The sequence below is a fragment of the Macaca thibetana genome, chromosome 3 (genome assembly GCF_024542745.1).
Source record: "Macaca thibetana thibetana isolate TM-01 chromosome 3, ASM2454274v1, whole genome shotgun sequence".
Classification (NCBI taxonomy): domain Eukaryota; kingdom Metazoa; phylum Chordata; class Mammalia; order Primates; family Cercopithecidae; genus Macaca; species Macaca thibetana.
In genome coordinates, this window is record NC_065580.1 from 2,594,132 (window position 1) to 2,617,607 (window position 23,476).

Genomic DNA, 23,476 nt, shown 5'->3' on the forward strand with positions numbered 1-23,476 from the left:
TCATTAAAAATTAAGAAAACAAGGTGTTGCAGATAACCTGCTTTAAATTCTGTGATAAAATATGAAAATTACATTATGAAATTAGTTCTGATAATATTTTACCACTTTTTTAAGTCTGTGGAGTTGCGTGTTTCCAATTGGTGAGATCACTTAGTAGAAGGATCTATGCTACCAGCTTTTGTCACAAGCTTTGAAATTACAATAACTTGCAGAATCTTTTAGAATTTCTTCAGCTCCTGTTTGTAGTCTGATTAGTTTAATATATAGCCTTTTGGTCTTGACTGCTTTCCCTCTATTCTGAAACATATATTTGGTTACCTAGATTTTAATATTTTGTATTGGTAAAAAGTCTTGAGAGCTGACAGTTTGCTGTTTGTCTTGTAGTCCATCTCGGTCCTCTTGGTGGCTTGTAATATTCTTTGCCTATTGGTTGATGAAACAGCAATGCCAAAAGGAACAAGGGTAAAGTAAAATCCTTTAAAATGTCTGTCTTTTGCAAAAGTATTCTATGTCTATACCCTGAGTATTTGAAATAAACTAATGAAAACATTCACCTTTGTGCATGTATATACTTCAAGTTATATGAAGTTCTTTATGCAAAGAGCCTTTATAATATAAACTGTGGTTTTTGTGTCTAATTTTTTACTTTGGATTGACAGGGCCTTTTTTCAAGTGTTGGAATTTCCTTTTAGATTTCTTATCAGAGTTTATCTTGATTTTACTGAAATTCATTCAGCTATATGAAATTCCTTTAGCCACAGTCTTGATTCAGATCCCCCGACCCCAGTCTTTCCAGGACCTTGTGCCATCTGTTATTGCCATTGTTGTATTCAGTAACAGCCTCTTCTCCATGAATATAAGCCCACCATCATGCTTCACGTGCCTCATCCTACAGACAGACGAGAAACTACCCTTTTCCACATACAGTCTTATCTTTTTCTTAGTTTTATACTCAAACCCGCTGATAGAACAGGAAGTCACTTACTATACTGACTTCTTAGTCACTTTTAACCCATTTTACTATACCAACAAAACAAGTCCCAAGCCCTGTGGTACATTTTTGTACCCATCCCTCTTAGTGCTTAGTAGAAAATGACTTGTACGTTACAGGAGATCCCTGTATAATTGTGTAAAAAAATTAAATAATCTTCATCCTTCCTACATGGCTTCTCTTGAGATAGCATAATTCCAAAGCATTATCTCCGTTGTACGTTACAGGAGATCCCTGTATAATTGTGTAAAAAAATTAAATAATCTTCATCCTTCCTACATGGCTTCTCTTGAGATAGCATAATTCCAAAGCATTATCTCTGTTGATCAATAAGCTTTTGTGGGGGAGAAGAAGTAATTTCTTATTCTAACCTATTGCAAGGTTCATGGCTGAGATGCCTATAACAAAAGATTAACAAGAGTAAAGCTGACAAATTTATTTAAGATAAGTTTTACATATCACAGGAGTCTTCAGAAATGAAGAAGACCAGAAAAAACAGAAAAAGCTGTGTATTTTTATGCTCAGGTTTGGTGAAGAGTGGACAGTATTGGGGAAGTATGATTGGAAGACAGGGGTATGATCTAATGATTATAAATGATTATAAATGATATAAACAGGCAAGGCCTGTTCATATTCTTCTCGGTGTGCCTCTCCTCTGGGTGGCGGGGAGGGCTCCCTCGAACGGGGGTCTTATGGCCTGCTTCACAGGAGAAGGGAGGCAGATCAGTATGTGACCTTCCTATGTTTTCTCAAATACTAGGCCCCATATTTTGGAGTAGTGTGTCCTGAACCCCATCACCTTCTACTAGCATCATTTATTTATTCTTCAAAAGATTGTCAAAAAGTTATTTTTTATTGGGCTGACTGTAGATTCTTAATTATCCCTGTTGTTTCTATTAGATGTAATCTGTGCTGACCAGTAAAATATTCAGATAGTTTCTTTTTTTTTATTAGTAATCTTTGAAAATACTGTTCTATTTCAGTAGGGAATGATTTTTTTTCAGATTTCATTGTAAAAATATTAACTTTTTTTGTGTTTTCTAAAAGTTCTAGGTAAAGATAGTTTTTGAGATAGGGATAATTGTTTAGGAAAAAATTTATAGCATTACTTTTTAAAAATCGGTGTTAACAGTTTTATCTTTTGTAACTCTGAATTCCCAAGGAAAATTTGGGCAAAAGACACTTTCAGGTATGGGAACAGGATATGCACATTTACTCTCTTTCTACTGTTAGCTTAATTTTGACATACTTTGATTGTGTAATCTTTGTATGTTGTGTAAGCATTCAGATAGCTGTATATCCTATTCTTATTTTTCTATGGTATTTTTAAAAACTCTTTCCCAAAACTATTCAGGATTTTTTTTCCTCAAGTGGCAAGTTGCCCCATTTTATAACAGTAAGCATAATCATGTCATCTTGACAAGCAACTTAAATTACATTTGAGATAAGTAATTTTTCTTGAGCTTATTAAAATTGTTAACATGGTGCCTGAATTTGTTGATGAAATCAGTTTAATGGCATGTCTTGTTGGCCTTTGAAAGTCTAGATGTTATTTCAAAGTAGTAAACATTCATAATTTCAACTGTCTTATATTTATGAAACAGCTGTTTTAGGGAAACCAGTATAATGGTGTCATTGAATTCTGAAAAGTGTCTTTCTCCCACCCCAGGGGCCTGGAATAGGAAATGCCTCTCTTTCTACATTTGGTTTTGTGGGAGCTGCACTTGAAATCATTTTGATTTTGTATCCTTTCTTTAGCTGAACGTTCAGCCTATCCCCAAATTTTATACCTAGTTTTCTGGGGCAGTGGTTATTTACTAAGACACTTGTCTAGAAGAGAAAACAACAGGCTAGTCTTCCTCAAGCACTTGAAGTGGCTTCTTGTTTTGTTTTTCCTATGGGCCTTAAGACTTTTTGGAGACTGCTGAGAACTTAGGAAACTTGCATTCTGTTGGAGAGTTTTTTCCTTGATTCTCACAGCTATCTTATGGTGTCCTCTGTTGTCGGTTTCTATAGCCTTCGATTTTTTGGAAACTTTACTCCCAAGAAAGATGACACAACTATGACAAAGGTAAGGTAGAGTCTTAGGTGACTGTGGCCTCTCTTGCCTTCCCAGACAGACTGCTTTATTTAATAGTCATCCTGAATGGTTCATTTGCAGTGATAGGTATTTGTTTGTAAGTTGCGTAAACACAAACTGGAAGATTTTCGAAATGCTGAGTGAGTGGGAAAGGGATGTACCCTGTTTAATTTGGATGGCGTCCATTCACTGTAAATGCAAAGAACTGCAGAGCTTGTTAACTAGCTATAGAAGACCCCTGAAAGGACTCCTTTTCCTCTAAAGAAAGCGTATTGCTAATGAGTAACTTGGATTGTGCTAACTGTACTTCAGGGAGCTTGTTTGAAGTCTGAAGAACTTAGTTGCTACAAGTAGTAGAGACAAAGTATTTCACATTTGAATAATTAAAGTAAGACGGAAGAGTTCTACTCAGAAACGTTTTGTAGTCTGAGGCTAATTTGACTTTTTCCACAACATGTCATTGGCTTCAGAATAAAAAGGCTGTTGCCGTATATAGTGACTGAATCTTTATAAAATATTCCCATAGGCTGACAAAGAAGAATAACTAATAAGAGCTGAAAGCTTGTTTTGTTTTTATTTTATATTTTTAGCCTACTTGAAGGGGAGAAGTTATTTTACACACACACACACACACACACACACACACACAGCTATTTCTTTAAACTTAATAAGTAGTTGAGGTATTTAGTATCTAATTTAAGTGATCATAAATATTAATTGGTATTTTCAACTCCTCTTATTTACTATGGAAGAATAAACATAGGATGCGTTATTACAAAAGTTTAGAGGTTTTGGATTTCTGGTGCTTTTTAAATCTTATAATAAACATTAGAAATAGATGTGATAAAAGAGATCTTAAGCAATAATCTGGCCTTAAAAATGTAGTCCGAAGTCTCCAATATGTTAATTATTTGTTACTTGACAGGCAGAGCCTTTTGAAACTAACAACTGCAATCAGTAATGTAAAATGCATTATCTAGGTGTCAAGTAATTTAAGTATTCTATAACTATATTTGTGCTGGCTACTGTAAACATCTTCTGGAACTTACAGATATAACCTTATTTATTTTAAAAGTGTGTTTTTCTTTGAAAATTCTGTACTGAATAGTAAGTATCATTAAGAAGTCGGCAAAGTACACTAGGTAACTAGAATGCACAAGAATTTCTCAGAATGTTACTGGGTTTGATTGTCATCCTGCTGTTTAACTGCCCAATATTCTTTCTCATTTCTCATAACAGATCATTGGAAATTGTGTGTCCATCTTGGTCTTGAGCTCTGCTCTGCCTGTGATGTCGAGAACACTGGGTAAGTTTCATTGAGAAATTTTCACTTAAAGATCCATGTTTTTAAAAACTGTCTTTACTGAACTTATTTAACTTTTACTTTCTAAACTTTTTCATAAAGATTACCTTTGAAATACAGTGTTTCTTCCTACATCATTTTATACCTTTGCTTCTGTACTTTATGTATAGGGGCATACCAAGACAAATACTTTTACCAAATAAAGACCGTTTATTTTTTACACACTTAAAAGCATTCTTTCTCCAAACAATGGGCTGGTTTTTTGTTGTGTTTTGTTTTTACTGACACATTCATAAGTTAGGCTTTTGAGTTCTCTAGTGAGGAAACTACATTAAACTAATTTTTCTATATAAAAGTTTTTAAGCATTTATAATTTAGTATGGTTTAAAAAATTGAACATTTGTAAATTATTTTAAGCTGCTTTGTGTCCACGAAATAGAGGTGAAAGCAGTGTAATCTCTGAGAACACACTCTGATTCAAAGGACACCCTTGAGAGTTCCTACTTGTCTGTCATTCATTCCTGTCATTTTCTTAATGTTTCAGTTTATGGAGAATTTGATAATCTTTTAAAAGAAAAACAGATTTTCACTTTGTCATTGAAATAGTTGAGTAAGTCTTCCTTTAGTCGCCTTTTATAAAATGCTATCGTAGACCATATTCTCAGTTCTTCACTAAATATTATTTCAGACAAAAATTTTCATTAAGCATTTCTATCTAATTCTCTAGACTTAGGTTTTGACTTAAGAGTGCACACAAATGATCGGAAAATTTCGGTCATTAAATTTTAGCTACTTGCTCATAACAAAAATTGCTGGTAACTTTGAGTTGCTTTTGCATTAGCTCTCATATTGCCTCCATTATTTATTGAAGACTTACAGATATCAGGGATGCAGGCTGTGCAAAGAAAGTAGAAGCTTTGTAGTTATCTTCATAATTCTTACAAAGGATTTCATGTTTGTAATAGAAAACAAAATTAAAGTGTAAATGTAAAGGGACGACTGTTCCATAAGCTAATAAAAAACTGGTGTGTGTAATAGTCTTATTTCTTTTGTGTTTGCTTTATAGGACTTGTTATTGTTTTGACATCTGCTTATGTGAATCTTGAAAATGCTGAAAGTATGCTCTTTAGCAACCTGATTTGATGTTAAATGTTATTTATATTATGAGTCTATTAAATAATTTCTGTTCTATTTCAGCCAGCCTATCATTTTAATACTTATGAAACTCATTCACTGTACTGTTATTTAAGATTGATTGCTAATCATTAATATATACTGATTTTATGGAAGAAAATTACATGCTGAGTATAGTTTTGATACAAAGAAAACAAACTAATGGTAAAATTTACTTTTTGAAGGCCAACAAATTAAATTCCAGAGTAGTTTGCCATAGAGATAAATAAAAAGAAAAAAAAGAAAGATGGAACAATTAAAATGCAGCTAACAAATGCCTGGACCCAGCTGTCCAAACAGGATTAATGGAGTGCATTAGGGTACAGTGAGTCATGTGGTGCTTTGCAAAATATCAACACGCACTGCATTACATGTTATGCCCAGTGGCACTGAATAGATGAAAAGAAATAAATACGTTAAACAGATTCATAGAGGCTTTTCACAGTATTAAAAAAGCAAATTTCTAGACTAAAAGAAAAAGCTTTATTTTAGCATTATGGGAAATGCAAACTAGAGAGTTACTTTGTAATTCCTCTATTAACCCTTTAGAATTGAGTCTTTGATTTTAAGAAGATAAAATATAGAGAATTGTCTTGAATATTATCCTAGTGTATAACAGGATTTTGATTTACCAGCTGAAAAGCTTATAAGACTAGAATAGAGGATGTATTTAAGCAATCAGATTCCAAGCTGTGACATTTTTCAGTCTTTCTTGTCGCCTCTCTCAAGGAAACCCTGACCTTAGTGTGGTCTCCTTTGCTCCTGTGAAATCAGCCAGCAGCGCCCCATCACTTACAATGAAATGAGAAATGCAATAACAAGAAAAATCATATTTTACCTCTATATATGTAATTTCTCTATTATTTCAACAGTTTTTTTTAGTGAAGAGTATAAATTTGGTTGCAAATTGACATACATTGAGTCTACTATAAAAGAAATAATTTGGTGATGTTTTTGCTTCAAAAATGAAAGTGTTCAGTGGACATGCTTCCTTTTTAAAACTTTGCCCACTGTTACTGTTGCTGCATCACAGGCTTTAGGTTTAAGTACATGGTGTGATATCACGTATTTATTATTATTAAATAATTCCTTTTAAATAGCTTGTATATTTGAATGAAAAATTTGGTACTAACTGGAAAATCACTACTGAGTAAATTTTATAAGCATATTACTTGCCACAAAGAATTAAGTTGTGAAAAAAATTTTGACCATGTATTCTTAGTTAAATCGAATTAGTATAAATGATGGTTTTATTTTTCATAGGAAACACAAAGAATCCGTACTTAAAATTTTTTATTAGAACCCTGCAAAAGTAATGCCATGTAAATGAATATATTTTTCAAAACATTGTTTGGCTGCCTGTTTATACTTAAGTTTTCAGAATCCAAAATTTGGGGAGATTTGATGTCTATATTTTTAGTAAACAATTTACTATGTCGTTTAATAGACTCTGAGGGTGATTAAAGGAGGTGTTTGCAAACAAGGTGAAAATAGAACAAGATCAAACTAATTATCTATAGATGTCCAAACTTCTGTGCAGTAAAATATTTTAAATGTTGCAATGAATTTTATAAGAATAGATTCTGTGTGATTGCTGATATGTTCTTTATTATGCTTAATCATGAAACAATTGAGAGGTTGACTTTTTTGTGTTATTCTTTATTTGAATTCTCCTTTAAAGAGGAAAATTTTTTGCAAATGCAAATGATAGTTTTTGAAATGCTTTTAATAATTTCTATATTGTAATTCTTTTTGCAGTTATTTTTCATCTTGGAAGCTCTTTCTATAACTTGTAAGTTATGTAGGGTCCAAATACAATTTGTTTTTAATGTACTTATGGTAGTAAAACAAAAACACTCTTTCAAATCAGCTTGAATTTATTTTCAGTATTTTCACATATTTCTCATCTGGGTTCCATATAGTCTATTATCTTACAGGAGGTAAAGTAGATTATTTTTTGCTTCTTGATGAAGGGACCTTGTTCCATAACTGGTCTTTTTTGGAGAGGTCTTTATTTGGGGTTTTGGTAATCCCTGTTTATCTTTACCCTGAGCTTTCTCTAGCTCTTGTTGTGAAACAGAAATAAACAATGCTTTCACAGAGGCTTAGCAATGACGAATGTGAAATGGAAGTATGAATCATATATTCCTAATTATGACATTGATATAAAAATAATTTCAATCTCTATATTGAAAATTTCTCACCAAAAAGTATATATGATTTTATTATATTCAGATACATTATAGAAAATAATAAATGAATAACATGAATTAACTTTTGGTTGATTACTAATGTTCTTCTATCTGAGCAATAAGCTTATATATGCAGTTGAGATTTTTAAGAATAAAGAATTCCTAAAAATATTTTGTGCCAAATGTCTAAAACAGTTAAGAGAGCAGCTTATGATCCCACCCTAAAAACTCATATTCCTGGTATCTGCGAAATGTGTTTCTTGACAGTACACTTCTTTCAGGGCACACAGCCCTGTCTGAAAAAATGTCTGTCGGTCACACATACCTAAATTTAGTCACCTGTTGATATTCAGCTACTTTAAATTTACTTTGGTATAATTTTCATGGGGAAAGTAATTTCCTTTATTACTGTTTAACTGGAGGGAGCCTTAAGAGGTAATTTGAAAAATGTTACATTAAAATGTTACAATTAAAACTAGACAAATTATGGAAAGGGTCTAATTTGTCCTAAGAATAACGACCTCCAAGCTATCTGAGTATTCTTTTTTTTTTTCTATTCTGAAACAGAGCCTCATTCTGTTACCCAGGCTGGAGTGCAGTGGCACAATCATAGCTCACTGCAGCCTCACCTTCCTGAGCTCAAGCGTTCCTCCCACCTCAGCCTCCCGAGTAGCTGGGACTACAGGCACGCGCCACTATACCTGGCTAATTTTTTTGTATTTTTTATAGAGATGGGATTTTGCCATGTTTCCCAGGCTTGCCTCAAATTCCTAGGCTCAAGTGATCCACCTGCCTTGGCCTCTTAAAGTGCTGAGATTACAGGTGGGAGCCACGTGCCTGGCCTTGCTGAGTATTTTCTTTTTTCTTTAATCCTTTTTTTTTTTTTTTTGAGATGGAGTCTTGCTCTGTTGCCCAGGTCGAAGTGCAGTGGTATGATCTCGGCTCACTGTAACCTCTGCCTCCTGGGTTAAAGCTGTTCTCCTGCCTCAGCCTCCCAAGTAGTTGGGATTACAGGCGCCTGCCACCATGCCTGGCTAATTTTTGTATTTTTAGTAGAGACGGGGTTATACCATATTGCCCAGGCTGGTCTCGAACTCCAGACCTCAAGTGATCCACCCGCCTTGGCCTCCGAAAGTGCTGGGATTACAGGTGTGAGCCACCGTGCCTAGCCAGGCTGAGTATTCTTAATAATACATATGCACAGTCATTCTGAGATAGATGAACAGATTATCTCATTTGTAGGAAATTGTATTTTTAATTTTTAATGATTTAAGTGAATGCATAAATAAATAGTCCTGATAAAGAATACTAAAAATTAGAGATCTGTCCACCACTTCTAATTCCAATCTCCTCTTCCAAGTTTCCAGAAATGTCTTTGGATTACAGCTTTTCACACCTTTTCCTGTGCATATGTATACGTGTGTTTGCGTGTATATATGTGCACTTTGTAGAAAATTTAAAAATCTCACCTGAGTATTACTTTGTTGCTAATTCTTTTGTTGGCATTCTCCTTCTTTCTGATGACTCGTAACTTCATGTGCTGCCTAGAGGGAGTTAAAAGAAGAAAATGTTTTCAAATAATTTCCTTTATCAGATCTCAGTCACATCAGCATTAATTTCTAACCAAAAGAGAGTTACAGAAAGAGATAATTAAATGTTTGCCAGTGACCTTGCAACTGCCTAATTCTATGGATTCTGTTTTTAATTTCTCCGTGCCATTTACTGTTTGTAATTTCACCCCCCAAATTTTGTCTGTCTTCATCTCTGGTCACTTCTCCTCTCTTTCTCCCTCCTCCTTCTCTGGCCACTCCTTAGCTGTGTCTTTTACTGCTCCTCAACTGCCACCCATTCACTTGCCCCCAGATCGAGACCTCCAAACCACCACCCAACCTAAGCTAAAACAGAGAAATCTAGCTCTGTGCTACTTATGGGTGTCCTCCTGCCACCTCACACTGGTCATTTCTAAAACAGAACCTGTCATTTCTCTCTCACCTATATTTCCTTTCAGTCTCTGGGACACTTTCTATCCAAGTGGTCAAACCAGAAACTTGAGACTTACGGTAAATGCCTCCACCTTCTGCGCCAGTACCCCATAGCAGTACTCGCTTTCATCTTGGTGATATTTCTCACATCTACCCCTTTTTTCTGAAACAAGATTTAGCTCTATTGTCCAGGCTGGAGTTCATTGGCACAGTCATTCACGGCTCACTGCAGCCTCCACCTTCTGGGCTCAAGTGATCCTCCCACCCCAGCCTCCCGAGTAGTTGGGAAAACAGGTGCCCACCATCATGCCCAGCTAACTTTTTAATTTTTTGTAGAGATGGGGTCTCACTCTACTACCTGGGCTGGTCTTGAACTCCTGGGCTCAAGTGATCCTCCCTGTAGGCCTCCCAAAGCGTTGGGATTACAGATGTGAACCACCGTACCTGGCCTCACATCTACCTCTTTCTTCTCATTTTCCTTTTTAAAGAGTGAAAAGAGTCAGACTTGTATAGCATAAAAAGCAGAGAGCTGAGTATATGATTTTCGTATTTTTTTGTGAGAGTAGTGTTCGTGAAGTAGATTCTGAGCGGATGTCTATGTCTTTTGAGAAGGATGGAGAAAGAAGACATCAAACCAAACCAAAAGAAATAAGCACGTATTTAGGTTTCCAAGTGAGAAAGTGTGACTGAAACATACCCTGGAGACCCATCTCTGGAGAGCTTTCCTCAGGAAGATCACAGCCAGTTACCATCCACACTGGAGGGCTTAGTTGTGCACTTCTTTGAAAATTAGCACATAAGGTTCTTTCTTGGACTCTAATTATCATTCTCTTTCACTGTATTTTAGTTCGTCTTCAAGTTCACATACTCTAGTTTTGGACGACTAAATTTAAATTGCCTCCAGATTAGAACAAAATGAAATTGTTGCATGTAAATCCTCATGACTAAAATCGATTCAGTATTTGCAAATATAGTTTTCCATCTTTAAGCTTTGATTCCCATTGTTTCCATAGCCTTCTCCCATTCGCCTTTCTCTGTCTATCCAAATCTTTTTTATTCTCGGAGGCAGAGTGAGATCCTGCATCACACATGAAGGTGTCTCAGAGTCTTGCACTTTCAACCTTGTATTATACGTACCTATCTGTATTGACTTTCTCATGAAACTTTATGTTCTTTAAAGGACGAGACTATATTTTCTGTGTCTTTTTATTTTTCACAGCATCTAGTTAATAAGTATTTTTGATGTCAATAAGAATTTTGATGTCGGTGGGTGCCACCATGTTGAGTGTATACTGTGTTCTAGGATAGATGAACTAAGATACTCCATTTGTCTTGCTTTTGCCCTGGTGGTCTTTATTTCCATATTCTAAGCTTTTCTGACCAGATATTTTGGTTTTACTATTAATATTTTAGACGACCATTACAACAATAGCCAAGAGGTAGAAACAGCCAAAGTGTCCATCATTGGATGAGTGGATAATCAGATTTTGGTACATAAACAAAATAATGGAATATTCAGCTATAGGAAGGAGTGGCATCTAAGTGAAATAAGCCTGTCACAAAAAGGCACCTCTTTACAAGTGTGACTCCACTTGTAAGAGGTATCTAGAGTAGTTCATTTCATGAGTTGCCAGGAACTAGGGTGAGGAGGAATGGGAGTTCTTGTTTAATGAGTATAGATTATTCATTTTTTAGGATGAAGAGAATTCTGGGGATGGATAGTGCTGATGGTGAATATACTTCCTATCACTGAACTGTACACTTAAAAATGGTTAAATCGGTCAATTTCATGTTATGTGTATTTTATCACAATTAAAAAAGAAAAACGATAACTAAATGGGTACGTACTACAACATGAATGGACCTTGGAAATATTATGCTGATATATTGTACGATGCCGTTTCTGTGAAACGTCCAGAATAGGAAAATCCATAGACAGAAAGTGGATTTCTTTGGAATACACCCAAAGCCCTTGAACTGTTTATTTTTGAATGGTTAGTTTTATGTTATGTGCATTTCACTTCAATAAGTTATTTTTTGGCTGGGCGCGGTGGCTTACACCTGTAATCCCAGCACTTTGGGAGGCTGAAGTGGGCAGGTCACTTGATGCCAGTAGTTCAAGACCAGCCTGGCCAACGTGGTGAAACCCCATCTCTACTAAAAATACAAAAACTAGCCAAGCATGGTGGTGTGTGCCTGTAATCCCAGCTACTCGAGAGGATGAGGCAGGAGAATCACTTGAACCCGGGTGGCAGAGACTGCAGTGACCTGAGATTGCGCCACTGCACTCCAGCCTGGGTGACAGAGCGAGACTCTGTCTCAAAAAAAAAAAAAAGAGGTAATTTTTTGGTAAGGATTTTACTCAGTAGATACTCAGTAAATATTTGTCCTCTTCTCTGTGTCCTTGGCGTGGCAATCTAATGCCAGGGCCTGATTGTTTTTAGTAAGTCAGCCTTTACGTGTTTGCATTTGCCTTCTCAGTGCCATGTGCCTGATGAGGGAAGAGGGATCAAGTGGAAGAACCTTTGAAAGTCGCCTTTCTGGTGTGTGGAGTCCTAACCTGGGGCACCTCCTCTGTCCCTTCTCTCCATTCAGAGTCTACTTGTTATTTAAGGGCTAGTTCAATCCCCACCACACATACACATGCACAGTGAAGGTGTGATCTTGTCATTTCCCTGCTCCAAATCCTGCAAAGACGTTTGTCATTCAAATACTGTACAGTTTCCTTAAGGTAACACGTAAGATCTATACCTGACCCCTGTCTGTATCTCTTGCCATTCCAAACCTCACATTCTGAGCCATTATTAATAAAGACATAATCTTCAGGTGTGTTAGAAACAAAGTATGTCTGCTGTGCCTTCTATGCATTTGAACACATTTTTTTGTTTACTGTGAGTAATTTTCTTCACCAGCTGTTCTCCATCAAAACCTAACATGTCATTCAAGACTCAGCTCAGCCATGAACTCCACCAGTGAAGTTTGCCATGAGGCATCTCCTGAGCACTCTCATAACACTCAGTGCAGTTCTCCATTTATCTACCAGTTCACTTATCACATTATATCCTAATGGCTTTTCTTTTCCTGCATAAAGCTGTATGCTCCTTGAAGAAAGGGATGGCCTGCCACACAATGTTTAGCACACATATGCGGTGGGAGACTTACACACTCTCGCTTCCCATTTCACTTAACTGTTTGTATATAGACATTTGGCCATACTGGAAATATTGCATTGTTTAAAAAGTCTTGTCTTCCTAGGAAGGCTGTCAATACCATGAAGAGAATAAATGTCTTACATACTTGTTTTGTAGCTTCTGTAGTATATGCACAGTACAATGTAGGAATATGGTAGGGACTCAAAAATTCTTTAAAAATTTAACTTATAACACAAAAACAAATACAGAAAATATAGAGTGTCTAAATAAATAATTGGTACAGCTATACATTAATATATTAATGCATGATATTGGGTATATAGTCTGAAGTCTAGTAAATACATTTTAACGGCTTTATTGAGGTATAATTGACATACAACAAACTGCACATTTAAAGTGACAATTTTATACGTTTTCACTTGTACATACACCTGTAGAACCACCACTGCCATCAAGATAGTGAACATATTCATCACCCCCAAACATGTCTCGCCTCGGACTTCGCTCGTGTTCCCCTGTCCACCATCATCTCCAGGCAGCCACTCACTTGCCTTTTTTTTTTTTTTTTTTTTTTTTTTTTTGTCGAGACAAGTTTTTTAGAGCAGTTTTAGGTTCACAGCTAAATTGAGAGAAAAGTGCAGAGATATCACATGTACCTCCTATCCCCCACATGCAGAGCCTTCCCTGTTGCCAACATCTCCCACCAGAGGGGCACGTTTGTTACAGTTGATGCACCTACATTGACACATTATCACCCAGAGTCCAGAGTTTACATTCGGGCTCATTCCTGGTGTTGTACGTTCTTTGGGTTTGGGCAAATGTATGATGTCCCATATCCACCATTATGGCATCACGCAGAGTAGTTTTACTGCCCTAAAAATCCTCTGTGCCCTGTCTGTTTATCCCTCCCTCTCTGACCCCTGGCAGCCACTGATCTCACTGTCTCGGTAGTTTTACCTTTCCCAGAATGTCATATAGTTGGAATCACACAGTATATAGCCTTTTAAGCTAGGCTTCTTTCATTTAACGTATATTTAGGGTTCTTCCATATCTTTTCATGGCTTGATAGCTCGTATCTTTTTAACGTTGAATAGGATTCCACTCTCTGGATATACCACAGTTTAATTTATTTTTATATAAATTTATGGGGGTACAAGTGCAATTTTGTTGCATGCATAGATTGTGTAGTAGTGTAGTCAGGGCTCGTTGGGTGTCTGTCACTTGAATAATGTACAGTATACCCATTAAATAATTTCTCATCATCCAGCCTCCCTCCTACCCCATCGCCTTTTTCAGTCTTCATTTTCTATCACTCTGCACCCTCCATCCATGTGAATACGTGATTTAGCTCCCATCTATAAGTGAGAACATAACAGCATTTGTCTTTCTGTATCTGACTTGTTTCACTTAAGATGATGATTCCACCCATGTTGTTGTGAAATATGTGATTTAATTCTTGGCTCTGGTTGGATTATATTCCATTGTGTATATATACCACATTTTCTTTATCCAGTCATCCATTGATTGGCACTTAGACTGATTCCATATCTTTGCTATTGTGATCAGTGCTGCTATAAACATATGAGTGCAGGCATCTTTTTGATAGAATGATTTATCTTCTTTTGGGTAGATACCCAGTAGTGGGATTGCTGGATCAGATGGTAGTTCTATGTTCAGTTATTTGAGCAATCTCCATACTGTTTTTCCATAGAGGTTGTAATAATTTACATTCCCACCAACCGTATATAAGTATTCCCTTTTTTCTGCATCCTCTCCAACATTTGTTGTTTTTGTACTTTTTACTAGTAGCCATTCTGACTGATGTATGTATCACATAGTGGTTTAGTTTGCATTTCTCTGATTAGTGATGTGGGACGTGGTTTCATATGCTAGTTGGCCATTTGTATGACTTCTTTCAAAGTCTGTCTTTTGCCCGCTTTTTCAAGTGTGTCCTTTGCTCACTTTTTAATGAAGTCATTTTGTTGTTGTTGTTTGTAGGGAGACCCCCTGAAACTATTGCTACAGAATAAAAGATGAAATGCTCCTGATTATTGTAAATACAAAACTGCATGCAGGATTATGTAAAGAGAATGCCAGGTTGGGCTGCCAGAATGAGCCAACCGCGCGTGATCTGCTTCCCCCTGCAGAGAGCCTGTGAACGGATGTGCAGTCAGGGAGGTTTCACATCACCAAGATTCCTATCCCAGAAAAGCAGATGTTCATAGCTCTGGGAATGGAATGCGAACCTCGTGGAGAGCCTATAAACAGACGCATGGAGGGGGGCGCCTGTCCATATGGATAAGATAGGGCTATAAACGCCCTCAGCTTGCTGCAGCTCTTCTAGGCCTCTTTAGGGTTAAGGCATACTCCCTTCTGAGAAATTCTGGTCTAACCGGTTGTCTAACTTCACGTCCTGTTTCTATGAATTATTTGTAACCAGCATTTGCTGCAACTGTTACTGCTGATTAATATTTTGCTAATCATAGGTTATGGAAAGACCGTGTTTCTGTTTTAAGGCTCTGTTAGAAATTACTGATGCACACACTATATTGTAAATTCTTATCTCTGTATACTGTACTTCTGCATACAGATGTTATGTTAAAGAATTACTTCATCCCCATGTGACCATCTCACCTCATAATCAAATGACCCTAAATCCCTCACTAATCTACCCCCGCCCTCACTAAACTTAATAGTAAATGCTGGCATATCCAGTGCATTGTTGGCACCACGGGACCAGAAGGCGGTGACCCCCCTGGACCCAGCTTTCACTATCTTGTGTGTGTCTGTTATTTCTCGACCTGCTGATCCACCTGGGAACAAAGAGAGAGCCCCGTTGCATTGTGGGCTGCTGGCCAGATCCCGCAATAGTTCATTGAGTTGTTTGCATTCCTTGTAAATTTTGAATATCAGTCTTCTGTTGGATGCATCATTTGCAAACATTTTCTCCCATTCTGCAGGTTATCTGTTCACTCTGTTGATTATTTTGCTGTGCAGCAGCTTTTTAGTTTAATTAGGTTCCTTTTTTTTTTTTGCTTTAGTTGTCTGTGCTTTCGAGGTCTTAAGTCATGAATTCTTTTCCTAGACCAATGTCCAGAAGAGTTTTCCTAGGTTTCCTTCTAGTATTTTTATAATGTCAAGTCTTACATTGAAGTCTTTATTCCATTTTGAGTTGATTTATATATATGGCAAGAGATAGGGGTCCAATTTATTTTATCTGCATATAGCAATCCAATTTTCCCAACACCTTTTATTGAAAAGGGTGTCCTTTTTTCAGTGTATGTTTTTGTCAGCTTTGTCAAAGATTGGTTGGCGGTAAATAAGTGGCTTTATTTTTGGTTTCTCCATTCTGTTCCATTGATATTTGTATCTGTTTTTATACCAGTACCATACTCTTTTGGTTACTGTATCCCTGTAGTATAATTTGAAGTTAGGTAAGTTGATGCCTCCAGCGTTGTTCTTTTTCCTTAGGGTTGCTTTGGCTATTCATGCTGTTTTTTGATTCCATATACATTTTAGGGTAGTTTTTTTAATTATGTGAAAAATGACATTGGTATTTTGGTAGGGATTGCATTGAATCTATAGATTGTTTGCAGTAGTGTGGTCATTTTAACAATATTAATACTTCTGATTCATGAGCTTGGGATTTTTTCCATTTGTTTGTGTTATCCACAATTTGTTTCGTTAGTGTTTTTTGTAGTTTGTTTGTTTGGTTGTTTTTTTGAGACAGAATCTCACTCTGTTGCCCAGGCTGGAGTGTAGTGGCGCAATCTTGGCTCACTGCAAACCTCCATCTCACAGGTTCAAGCGATTCTCCTGCCTCAGCCTCCCAAGTAGCTGAGACTACAGGTGCATGCCACCAAACCCGGCTAATTTTTTGTATTTTTAGTAGAGAGGGGGTTCCACCATGTTAGCTAGGATGGTCTCGATCTCATGACCTCGTGATCCGCCCGCCTTGGCCTTCCAAATTGCTGGGATTACAGGTGTGAGCCACCGCGCCCAGCTTGTAGTTTTTTTTTTGAGATATCTTTCATCTCCTTGGCTAAATATTCTCCTAGATATTTCTTTGTTTTTCTCCTTCATTTATGAAGCTTAGTTTTGCTGGATACAAAATGCTTGACTGACAATTATTTTGTTTCAAGAGGCTACAGATAAGAACCCCAATCCTTTCTGGGTTTTAAGGTTTCTGCTGAAAAATCTGTTAATCTGATAGGTTTTCCTTCATAGGTTACCTGATGCTTTTGTTTCATACCTCTTAAGATTCTTTCCTTCATTTTGACTTTAGATAACCTGATGACTGTGTGCTTGGGTGATGATCATTTTGTGATGAATTTCCCAAGTGTTCTTTGAGCTACTTGTATTTGGACGTTTATATCTCTAGCAAGGTCAGGAAGTTTTCCTCAGTTATTCCCTCAAATAAGTTTTCCAAACTTTTAGATTTCTCTTCTTCCTCAGGAACACTAATTATTCTTAGGTTTGACCATTTAACATAATCCCAAATTTCTTGGAAGCTTTGTTCATTTTTTTAAAATTCTTTTTTCTTTGTCTTTGTCCGATTGGGTTAATTTGAAAGCCTTGATTTTGAGCTCTGAAGTTCTTTCTTTTACTTGTCCAGTCTACTGTTGAAACTTTCCAGTGCATTTGGTATTTCTCTAAGTGTGTTTTTCATTTCCAGAAGTTGTGATTGTTTTTTCTTTATGATACCTATTTCTGTGAAGAATTTTTCATCCATATCCTGTATTGTTAAAGTTTCTTTAAATTGGTTTTCACCTTTCTCTTGTATCTCCTTGAGTAGCTTGATAATCAACCTTCTGAATTCTTTATCTGGCAATTCAGAGATTTCTTCTTGGTTTGGATCCATTGCTAGGGAGCTAGTGTGATCTTCTAGGGGTGCTATAGAACCCTGTTTTGTTATATTACCAGAATTACTTTTTTGATTCCTTTTCATGTGGGAGACTAGTTCATTGGAAAGGTCTGGAACTCAAGGCCTGCTGTGCAGATTCTTTTGTTCCACTGGGTGATCCCTTGATACGGTGTTCTCCCCCTTCCCCTAGGGATGGGGCTTCCTGAGAGCCAGCCTGCAGTAATTGTTACTGTTCTTCTGGGCCTAGCCACCAGTAGGGCTACCAGGCTCTGGACCAGGGCTGGGGAATGCCTGCAAAGAGTCTTATGATGTGGTCTGTCTTCAGGTCTTCTAGCTGTGGATACCAGCATCTGCTTTGGTGGGGTTGGCAGGGGAGTAATGGAGACTTTGTGAGAGTTCATGGTTATAGACATGTTTAGTATGCTGGCTTTCTCAAATGTTGGTGATGGCAGGAGTGAAAGTGTCATGTGGAGAAACTCAGGACCTCTGGTTAGCCAGAATGTTGCAGGCAGTGGAATTAGCTTTTGTTTTCTCCTTCCTGGGAGCAGGGTTATTCTGTTATGAGTTGCTGTAATGGCCTGAGTTGGTTGCCCAGTTGGTTGGCCTCGCTTTCAAGAGAGTGCCAGCTGCCATAGTAGTAGTAGAGGCATCTAAGCTCGCCTCAGGTTGGCCAGGGTAAGTATTCTGGTGTCTCAGGCGATGGGTGGGGCCATAAAGCTCCCAAGAATTTATGTTTTTTGTGTTCAGCTACCAGGGTAGGTAGAGAAATACCATCAGCTGGGGGCACAGTTAGGTGGGTCTGGGTTCTGATTCTCCCTGGGCAGGGCTTGCTGCAGCCACTGTGGTTGTTGAGGGGTGGTTCTCAGGCCAATGGGGTTTTGTTCCAGAGGGGATTGTGGCCACCTGTGCTTTGTTACATAGTTTGCTAGGGAAGTGGGGGAGAGCCAGTAGTGAAAGGCCTCATCCAGCTCCCACACAGTTGGCAAGGCTGGTCTCTCTTCTGTAGTGCCTACCTCAGACCTTGCCCCAGGCCATAAGCTTCCCCACTGAGAAAGCAAGCATGGCCTTCAGGCTTTGCCCTTCCCCATCTGCCCGCACTGTTGGAGGTGGCTTCTGCGCTCGTATCTGCAGCAATTCCCATTTGTACCCTGCCCCCCCACCAGATTCTGCTCAAGAAATTCTGCTCAAGAACATCTGTGCCCAGTCAAAATTATTACAGATTTCAGTTGGAAGCTTCTTTCATCCTGTGACCCCACCCTAATTCCGCTGGCTGCCTTCCTCAAGGGCCCCTGTGAGATACAGTCGGGATGGCTTCCCTGGGCTTGAGCTGGAGACTGGGAGTGCCTACAGGGCTCTTCCTGCCACTGATGCTACTTTGATTTTTCATGTGGCTCCCTAAAGCTATTTCACCTCTAAGTAAGGTTAAATCCTTTTCCCATTATCTGGATTTTCAGCTACCACAGTGAGGATGTGTGTTCAGAGGCAGGTTTTCCCCACCTCACACACTGGGAACTCAGTTTTTTGCCTGTGTCTCATGGAATTTGCAGTGGTATGCTGCTTCTTGCAAAGGATTTGTGAATTCTTTCAGTTTTCCTGGTACATTCTACAATGGTTCTCGGAGCAAAAGTTCACGATGTGAGTCTCTGCACGCTGTTCTGTCCTTCCGAGCGGGAACTGCACGTTAGCCCTGCCTCCCATCTGCCATCTTCCTCCAATTTTTTTTTTTTTTTCTGGCTATTGTAAACGGGATTGCCTTCTTGATTTCCTTCTCAGCTAGATAGTAGTTTTTTTTTTTTTTCTTTTTGGTATAGAAATGCAACTGTTTTTTGTACATTGATTTTGTATCCTGAAACTTTACTGAATTTATCAAATCTAAGAGTTTTTTGTGGGGGGAGTCATTAGGTTTTTCTAGATAGAAGATCATATCATGAATGAACAGGGATAACTTAACTTCCTCTTTACCAGTTTGGGTGCCTTTTGTTTCTTTCTCTTGCCTGATTGCTCTGGCTAGAACTGTCAGTGCTATGTTGAATAGGAGTGATGAAAATCGACATCCTTGTCTTTTTCCAGTTCTTATATGTTGGCTGTGAGACTGTTGGATATGATCTTTATTATTTTGAGGTATGCTTTTTTGCATGCCTAATGTGTGGAGGGATTTCATCGTGAAGAGATGCTGAAAGTTATCACATGCTTTTTCGGCATCTTTGGAGATGATCATGTGGTTTTTGCCCTTAATTCTATTAATGTGATGTATCACATTTACGGACTGTGTCTGTTGAACCATCCTTACACCCCTGGTATAAAACCCGCTTGGTCATGGTGCATTATCTTTTTGATGTGCTGTTGGATTCAGTTTGCTAATATTTCATTGAGGGTTTTTGCATCTGTATTTATCAGGGATATTGGTCTGTAGTGTTCTTGTCTGTTTGGGTATCCGGGTGATTTGGGGCTCATAGAATGAATTAGGAAGAATACCCTTCCCCTCAATTTTTGGGAACAGTTTCAGGAGGATTGGTGTTAGTTTATCTTTGTACATTTGGTAGCATTCAGCTGTGAATCCATCTGGTCCTGAGCTTTTCTTTGTTGAAAGACTTTTTAAACCGATTCAATCTTGCTACTCATTATTGGTCTGCTCGGGTTTTTTATTTCTTCCTGGTTCAATCTTGAGAGGTTGTATGTTTCCAGGAATTCTAGGTTTTCTAGTTTGTGAATGTATAGTTGTTTATAATATTCTCTGATGATCTTTTGTATTTCTGTGGTATCAGTTGTAATGTTTCCTTTTTCATTTCTGATTTTATTTGGATTGTCTCTTTTATTTTCTTGTTACTCTAGCAATTGGTTTATCAATTTTATTTATCTTCTTGAAGAACCAACTTTTTGTTTTCCTGATCCTTTGTACTGTTTTTTGGTCTTTATTTTATTTTATTTTATTTTATTTTATTTTATTTTATTTTATATTTTGGTTCTGCCTTGATCTTTGTTATTTCTTTTCCTTTACTGATTTTGGACTTGGTTTGTTACTTTTATAGTCCTTGAGGTGTGACCTTAGGTTGTTAATTTGGATCTTTCATGTAGTCACTTGATGTCATAAACTTCTCTCCTAGCACTGTTTTTGCTGTATCCCACAAGTTTTGGTATGTTGCGTTTCCATTTTCATTTGTTTCAAAAAAATTTTTTTTAAACTTCTGACTTAATTTCCTCTTTGACCCAATAGTCATTCAGAGGCATGTTGTTAATTTCTGTGTACTTGTATATTTTCTGAAATTCTTCTTGGTATTGATTTCTTGGTGTTGATTTCTTGGTATTGATACATGAAAATTTTTGATTTTTAAAAATTTGTTGAGACTTGTTTTGTGTTTTAACATATGGTTTATCTTGGAGAACATTTTATGTGCTGATGAGAAGAACATAAATTCTGCAGTTGAACAGAATATTCTGTAAATGTGTTTTAGGTCCATTGCACCAAGTACAGTGTTTCTTTGCTGATTTTCTTTCTCAATAAGCTATGAATAGGGTGTTGAAGTCCACCACCAGTATTTCATTGCTGTCTGTCTCTTTCTTTAGGTGTAGTAATATTTGTTTTATGAATCTGGGTGCTGTTGGCTGCGTGTATATTTGGATATATTGTTATATCCTCTTGCTGAATAGATCTTTGTTGTCTTTTTTTTTTTTTTTTTTTAAACTGTTTTGATTTAAAGTCAGTTTTATCTGGTGTAAGTATAACTACTCCTGGTCGCGAGTGTTTTTTTGTTTGTGTGGAATATCTTTACTTTGAGACTGTGTCTTCATAGGTAAGGTGGATTTCTTGTGAGCAGCGTATGGTTGGATCATGTTTTTCTCTATCCATTCCACCAATCTGTATCTTTTAAGAGGATAATTTAATCCATTTTATTCAAGGTTAATAACAATATGCGAGGTTTTGTTCCTGTCATATTTTTCATTTTCTAGTTTTTTTGTTTTGTTTTGTTTTTAATTTTAATTTTTTTTTTAAATACAGAGTCTCGCTCTGTTGCCCAGGCTAGAGTGCAGTGCCACGATCTCAGCTCACTGCAACCTCCTCCCCCTGGGTTCAAGTGATTCTCCTGCCTCAGCCTCCCAAGTACCTGAAACTACAGGCGTGTGCCACCATACTCAGCTAATTTTTTTTGTGTGTGTTTATTTTTAGTAGAGGTGGGGTTTCACCATGTTGGCCAGGATGGTCTTGAGCTCTTGACCTTGTGATCCTCCTGTCTTGGCCTCCCAAAATGCTGGGATTACAGGCATAAGTCACTGCATCCGGCCATAATTTTAATTTTTTCTCTCTGTCTCTCTCTGTCTCTCTCTCTCTCTCTCTCTCTATATATATATATATATTTTTAATTATACTTTAAGTTCTAGGGTACCTGTGCACAACGTGCAGATTTGTTACATATGTATACATGTGCCATGTTGGTGTGCTGCACCCATTATTTTTCTCTATTTCTCTTTGTGGTTTGGTGGAATTCTGTAGTATTGCCGTTGGATTCCCTTCTCTTCCTCCTTTGTGTGATTGTTTTACTGTGAGTTTTATACTTTCATGTGTTTTCATGATGGTGGATATCTTCCTTTTGATTCCACATTTAGGACTTTGAGCATTTCTTATAGGATCTGTATAGTGGAAATGAATTCTTTCAGCATTGCTTGTCTGCAAAAGACTTTATCTCTCCTTCATGTTTGAAGCTTAATTTTTCTGAAAATAGAATTCTTCAATGGTAGGCTATTTTCTTTTCTTTTTGCTACAGAGTCTCACTGTGTCTCCCAGGCTGGAGTGTGGTGGCATGATCACGGTTCACTGCAACCCCCGCCTTCCAGGCTCAAACGATCCATCCACCTCAGCCTCCCAAGTAGCTGGGACCACAGGCACATGCTACCATGCCCAGCTAACTTTTGTATTTTTTGTAGAGATGGGGGTCTTACCATGTTGCCCAGGCTGGTCTCGAACTCCTGGGCTCAAGCCATCCACCCACCTTGACATCCCAAAGTGCTGGGATTACAGATGTGAGCCACTATGCCCAAGGGCAGGCTTTTTCTTTTAGTGCTTTGAATATACCCTCCCATTCTTTTCTGGCCTATAAGATTTTTGCTGAAAAGTCTGCCATTACTTTTCTCTTACTGATCTTAGAATTCTTTCTTTCACTTTGACTTTCGACAATCTGATTATAATATGCTGTGGTGAAGTCCTTTGTGGAGTGTATTTTTCAGGGACCACTGGACCTCCTATATTTGGATGTCTGTATCTCTTGCTATACTTGGGATGTTTTTACCATTTATTTTATTAGATACATTTTCTAAAGTTTTTGATCTTTCTTCCCCCTCAGGAATACTGATAATTTGTATATTAGGTTTTTATGGAGTCTCAAACATCTCCAAGGCTTCATTCTTTTTGGTTCCTTTTTCTTTATTTTTGTCTGCCTGGATTATTTCAAAAGACCTGTCTTCATGTTCTGAGATTCTTTCTTCTATTGATCTATTGTTGATTGTATTTTGTACTTCCTTATATGAATTTTTTCTGTTTCAGAATTTCTGGGTTTTAAAAAATATATCTGTCTCCTTAGTAAACTTCTTATTCACATCCTATATTGATTTTCTGATTTCTTTGTACTGGTTTTCAGGTTTCTCTTACATCTCATTGAGCTTGTTTGAAATTAGTATTTTGAGTTTTAATCTGGCATTTTGAGGTTTTTTTTTTTCAGTTAGGATCTATTGCTGGAGAACTGTTGT

General features: G+C 37.3%; 1 protein-coding gene across 4 annotated transcripts in view; it reads left to right on the top strand.

Annotated features, from left to right (window-relative positions):
• The window catches only part of LMBR1 (limb development membrane protein 1), a 211,306-nt gene that overhangs the window by 155,135 nt on the left and 32,695 nt on the right, over nucleotides 1-23,476 (top strand). For all 4 annotated transcript variants that reach the window (XM_050785718.1, XM_050785721.1, XM_050785719.1 and 1 more), the window contains 4 exons: nucleotides 385-462; nucleotides 2,661-2,734; nucleotides 2,972-3,062; nucleotides 4,311-4,377. In XM_050785718.1, the coding sequence (XP_050641675.1) occupies nucleotides 385-462; nucleotides 2,661-2,734; nucleotides 2,972-3,062; nucleotides 4,311-4,377 (310 nt within the window). The remainder of the gene's footprint in view (nucleotides 1-384; nucleotides 463-2,660; nucleotides 2,735-2,971; nucleotides 3,063-4,310; nucleotides 4,378-23,476) is intronic.